General features: G+C 39.7%; 1 protein-coding gene across 1 annotated transcript in view; it reads left to right on the forward strand.

Annotated features, from left to right (window-relative positions):
• The window catches only part of sox6 (SRY-box transcription factor 6), a 139010-nt gene that overhangs the window by 28594 nt on the left and 103939 nt on the right, over positions 1-6477 (forward strand). Inside the window, exon 3 of the mRNA XM_020607245.1 lies at positions 1780-1830. Within this exon, the coding sequence (XP_020462901.1) occupies positions 1796-1830 (35 nt within the window). The 5' untranslated portion in view covers positions 1780-1795. The remainder of the gene's footprint in view (positions 1-1779; positions 1831-6477) is intronic.

A 6477-nucleotide genomic window follows, 5' to 3' on the forward strand; every position in this document is an offset into this window, starting at 1 on the left:
ACCGCTCTTTTGCTTCCATAGGCTAAGTTCAGTTGTTTTTGACCACAACGAAACTGCAGACAGCAGGCACAGCTGAAGAAACACAAGCACACAGAAAGTGAAAGAACAAGGGTTATGGAATATGACCAAAGCTAAAGATAGAAATTGAGCGTGGCCTAATCTATTTCATTTTCTCTCCGGCTCCTTTAACTCTTATAACAAACCTGCTGCAGGATTCAGGTGCTACTGAAACAAGCACATTAAGTTAATAAAAATAATGTTTTGTTCATCCTGTCTCTGGTTTATTTATATATTTGTTTCTGCATCAAACTTTTTTTTTTTTAAATCTTAGTTTACAGTATGCAAATATGTGCTAGAATTTGTTTGCATGTACTTCAAGTTCAGCTTGAATTCACATTTGTGTTGATAATTGTTTTAGTTTGTGTGCGCCTGCTGTAGCGTATGTATGCTTTTTGCACTCAGAGAAGTGAGGAGACATGCCTGAGTTGCTCTGCACTGTTTGACGGTTGTTTTCTCACGTTGTCACTGGCTTGGTGTGCTCTGGCATGGTGATGGTATTATGTGCACCGGGCCCAGCTGAGTGGAGAAATGAGCAGAGCTGTAGCGCTCCTGGCTTTGCCACTCCCGCTTCCCCAGACACCTTATTGTGAGAAAAGTCTCAGTTGAGCCCTCTGGGCCTTGTGGATCCACTGCCTTGCTAAGTGCTGGCCAGACTGAAAGGCACAGTGTCCTTGGGCCCAGCTCATTCTTTCCATTCTCTCAGAGGCTTTGTCTCACAAGCCAAGAGAGCAAGGGGAGAAAATGCCAAATTATACTCGTGTCACTAAAACATTAGGTGTTTAAAGGCTAAGATGGCATTTGCTGTTGTGGTTTGCTTTATTCATGAAGGTATGCAGTATTATAACAATGTTTGTCACTGGAGGAATTTTGATCCATGAACCTTAGAGCTCCTGAATATAAAAGCTATAAAATTAAATAAAAGGATGTTAGAATGATGAAATGCTGAAGTGAAATGACTTGCATACATACTTGCCATATTTCAGTGGCTGAGTATCTTTATAAGGCCAGCTATGAGATCTGAGAGACATTTAAACTTAAAACAAATCACATGGATTTCCTAATCAATTTCCAACCACTCTTAACACAATAAACATGGACATTACACAGACCAGTGACAGGCTAATGGAAACCTGTTGCAAGTCATTTTTAGCCATGTGTCGCCAGTATTTTGTGGGCAAGGCTTTTGAGCGACCCCTGCGAGCGTTGACGTCATGACCACATCCTTTTGCCTCACTGGCACTGCAAGTCCTAGCTTGGGTGCTTTGCGGCCGGGCTCCCAGAAACCACAGCACCCTGGCCACACATGGGCTGCAGCTGGACCACCGTAGGCTGCTCTGAACATCTGTGGTTACAGCGCTGGATGTACATGCATATATCTACACAGGGCTGTGGAAAAAGACGGTATAGGGATCAGTGGGAAGAGTTTATTTGATACAAACATATCATCAGGCTCTCAGTGCAAACCAATGTTGTATGCTAATCCACTCCCTCAATAGAAAGAGATATAATTAATGATTCCAGTTGATAAAAAGAGAGGATGGGTTTGTAGCCATATTTCTGCTTTAATTACAAACATGCCTTATTATAAAAGAAAGATGTATGCTCTGTGTGCTGTTCTTTCTTTTTCTGTTTCTTTCGTTTCTCCTTTTTTCCTTATGCATCTTCTTGATTACCACTCTGTTCATAGTGAAAATGGTTCTCTGTGATTTCTCCTGCCAGAACCCCACACGCTGACATGGAAGGCTTTCTTCGTAGCAGCTTTTTACTGAGGTTAGTTTCATTTCCGTTGTTGCCATTTAGGAATGCAGCCTGGGCAGGGGTGGTAGCGGGCTCACGGGTTAAACTTTCTGACACAGGGTTATCTTCAGACTTTGTCCTTTGTGTGCATTCTGTATGTACAATTGAACAATGTCTAACATGTATTCTAATATATTTACCCAAGCTGTGTGTTATGATTGTGTTCATGTAGTGTGTGGCTGGCTGGCATGCTCCCCCTGATAGCCTCCAGTCAGACTGAAAGCACACATCAACAACTTGAGGGACATGCACTGTTTAGATGAGATGCCCCCTTTTTCTTCCTTCCTCTCCACAGCTTTAAGAACCTGCAGATTTCTGTGATGTTACATTGCATGCTTTTGTCTGACCTCTCTGCTCATCTGCCCTCCCTTGTTAACCACCCTAATCAGGGATGTTAGGGTAAGGCTGGCATATCAGTCTTGTGATGCACTGTTGTTTCCTGTTGTTTCTGTGTTTCTATTCAACCTACCATAAAGATTTACATTTCTGACTTTACCCTTCCTGTGATTCTAATTAAAAATTTGTGCTGTCATTACACACAGAGGAAGTAAATAGGAGAGCGTATTTACCATTGGCTCCTTTCCTAGTCAACCACCTTCTCTAGGCTCCAGTGTTGCTCCCTAATTAGGGTTGGCTCATTAGAAGCCACAGCAGCAGCATCTGCCTTTCAAAGCTGCTGTCAGCCAAACTTTACTAAAGCTAATGAATCCTCTTTGATTTCTTTTTCAAAAGGTCACTTACTGTATTTGATTAAATTAACAGCATTTTCTTTAACCTCTCAGATCTGTTGGGGGCATTTTAAAGAAAGGACAATTTGATACCATTACTCTTGCCGGTTTATACGTCCTTCAGGAATTCAATAGGTAAATGTCTTATGCATTTAAATTTATTTTATTTATCATTAGAATTCAATCAAAGACATTTGACTAGTGCATTTAAAAGCTTCAGAAAAAAGCAAGTTCTAACCAAATTGAAATTAGCACCAAAGCTAATCTTGCAGATATATACTGTATAAATTATATTCACAAGGGCCTTTTTACAAGGACATCTCTGGATCTTAGATGAAACATTTTCTTTTCATTTTAATTATACATGTTAAAAGAGACATTTATGCATACATATAAATGACCAACATTTCATATATATTCCTAAATATTTGTTCTACCTACAGTAGTGTTTCCTGCATTAAACAAATATAAATAACATTGCAAAAACACACAGTATCTGTTTTTTCTTTCATGGGGCAGCAGCTTATTTGGTGTGGTACATATGCTAAGGTTGGACACGAGTTATTCATACGACATGTGACATTTTTGAGAGCACTCTACCTCTGCTCATTTTCACTTTCTTTGGATTAATGCTTGAAAGTGGATGAGAGTGTTTAACTCACACCATCTGTCAAAACCAGTTTGGTGGATAACTACCTGTACTAAAGATGCACTGTTTCATTATATGTTGCAGTGGCATGGGATAGTGAAGGGTGCTGGCAGAAGAGTATCTCACATTTACCAAGGATAGTTCTACATCTAGTAGCATCAGAAAAGAGAAAGAGAGGAGAGAGAGCGAAAGAAAGAAACATGACCTTTGACCTTGGATGTTTCTCAGTAACTTCCTTTTGTTCCTATAGCTGCGAGAAAACACTGTGATTATTCTAAGTAAACACATTATTGCAGTGGTAATCCACATCCTCCTGTCAGTGCTTGTTTTAATTAAAGGAGATGCACCAGTTGAAAGCTATCACACACACTGGCTGGAGATTGAGGCCTCAACAATCAGGCCAAGATTAAAGGCAGGCTTTGCTTTAGGGTTAGCCCTTTTGCTTGGATAAGACTTGTGTCCTGGACAGGGCTGAGGGTGGGGGTGGGGCAGGGGATAAAATGGGAGAAAAGGATAGAAACAGGGGTCAGATAGATGCGGCAGTAAGACATTCCTCTAGTGAAGAATCCCAATATCTTTTCTCAAAGCAGCTGAATTAGGTCAAAGGGGGCTTTTTGAACATTTCTGTTCCAGATGTGCAGATGTTATTGACTTTTATACTGTACTTCATATCTCAGTAGCACAATGGATGGTCCTTTCATTGTTGTAATGAGTCATGCGTTTGGTTTTGAGTCATACATGCAGTGAGTTTTAGTAGCTGTAAAAGTGCTTCCTAATGGCAGTTGATGTATGGCCATTGTGAAAAATACATCAATGGGGAAAAGACTAAACTCCATATTTTATGCACAAGTCAAAGCTTTTGTACTGTCTCATAAAAATAATGCTAGTCTTTTTAAAATTCCCAATATTTATATAACTAAAACATTTCAAAACTAACACAGAAGTTCTCTGAACTAATGCGCACAGTGTCTTAAATAGACAACAGTTCATGCTCACTTTTTTGAAAGCCTCACAGCTTTTTGTTTTCTTTGTCGAAGAGAAGTTCTGTGTTCATTCTGGATCAATTTTTAATGTTTGTGGAAGACGTTTAACAGGTTTTTGTTTGTGTAGTCAAAGAGAGTGAAAATGAGAGTGTCAGCAAGAGAAAATAAGGAAGGAAGAGAGACAGAATGCAGAGATGTGAAGATAGCGAGCAAGAGAGAGAGGTGAGCAGAGAAAGAGAGAGAGAGAGAGAGAGATGTCTTCAGTCTCTGTCTACTCCCAGTGGGCAGGACCTCCCCTACATTTCTGCCATTATTTGATGTAATGAAAGGAGAAAGTGTGTAACACTGAGATTGTTAATTAATTTAGTCTAACAAGATGAAGATAAATGAAACCCACTGAAGGTTGACTAGGCTAAGGGGCCCACTTAGCATTCCTCCTGCCCTCGAGCTCTGTCTCTCTCACTCCTTTACAATGAAGCTCAGCTAATAGGTGCAGCTCCATGTTTGTACAACTCCGCTGAGTTCTCTCCCAGTAAGTTTAGATGTGGAACTTTTTGACAAAATATTTTCTTTTCAGCCTCTATTTATCATAATCTACTCTCTGGGATATTTTAATTTCCAAATGGCCGTGCTGCATTTGTAATGCAGTTAGTTTTGGAGCAAATATATGCAATTATCTAACTGAGCCATCTTGACATGTTACATAAAGCTCAGTTGACATATATGAGTAGTGAATTAAATTGACTATTCACATGTGTGTATAGAAGCACTGGTCAAATATTAAGACATTATTCTTTTGGGAGAGCAAGCATGTTTTACTATCTTTTGCTAGAGATCAGTTTTATCTACATATGTGTGTGTGAGTGTGTGTGTGTGTATGAAGGATATATAAATGGCATTTCTTTCTAGCAACTATGTGGCCCCTCCACATGAGCCTGTGTGACTCCCAGCCTTTCACCATATGAATGGTTTTTCTCTAATGCGGCTTGGGGGCTATTTGAGCAGCAGGGCAGACAAAAAGCAGAAAGGATTTTTTTTTTTCACAAAACCAGACAGTTGTCTTCATCAACAGCACTGACAAGCAAATCAACAGTCTATCGAAGTCCTCCCTCAGCAGACACTTTGTACAGGATCTTCATGGCAGTACAGACCAATCATTATGGCACCCATTCTTTGCACCCTTAGTACTCAAGTCATTGACAATGGGTTGTTGATTGTATGGAAAACACCAGAACAATTATGTCCTCTGTTTTGGTGGTAGGGAAGTATTTTAAAGTGCAATCCCCAATAATGGCCTCATTATTGTTATTATTGGAGCAGGCCGCAGGAGAAAGAAGTAGCTGCTTGCAGTACGTCATTATTTCGTAAATTTCTATTAGCTCATCATGAGGTCTCCTGGCAAACAGAATCATAGCTAATTAAAAGTGAGTGAGTGCTCTTGCCTGTGACTTAAAAGGTAGCACTCGATAGGCTGTTAATATGAAAATAGTGGTAAAAAAGGAGGATTAGAGCTGTTACCCTGGTAACTCCAACTTCCATCTGTGAGGGAACAATGAACTTGTGTTCCTCCACCACCTTTGCTTGAAAAAACAGAAAGCAAGGAAGTGAGTGTTCTGAAAGGACAAGGCCCTTTTTAACAACAAAGTGGGACCCAGGCCTAATAGGCTCTTTGGTGTGAGCTGTTAAGCGAGATCACTGGGGGATAGAGGAGCAGAAAGGTCAATGTGTAATCCTAGGATGGCGAAGGTTGTCTTAGGCTTTTACAATAGCAGTTTGTTTCCCGAATCCACTTGTCTGCCCAAGAAACATAAACTCAACTTTGGCCATTGTAAAGATTGTTAAAGTAAACAGGACTGACAGAAAATACTGCTAATAAAAAGTCTTCTTGTCTTAAAGGGGGTAAGATGCCCCTCATCCGGTTAAATAAACACAAACAAGATGCCAAATATCTGGACCAGTTAGCTGTTTGAATTCGTACTTGTATCTCTTTTACTGATACAACTGATTCTGCATTGCTTTCTGACACCTCAGCTGTGTTGGAAGCAATATGAACTCTTAAATGAATCTTAAATACACCATATTATTTAACTAATGACCTCTTGACTTGCACTAACTGATTCATAATAGCGTTTATCAGCTTCTTTTTGAGTTTCTTATTTCCATGAAACACTTGATATGTTTAATGGAAATGATATTATAACCTTGGTGAGAATTGGTGATGAAAATGCTGATCATCATGAGTAATGTATTTTCAATATAT

Source organism: Monopterus albus, unplaced genomic scaffold (genome assembly GCF_001952655.1).
Source record: "Monopterus albus unplaced genomic scaffold, M_albus_1.0 scaffold4.1, whole genome shotgun sequence".
Lineage (NCBI taxonomy): Eukaryota > Metazoa > Chordata > Actinopteri > Synbranchiformes > Synbranchidae > Monopterus > Monopterus albus.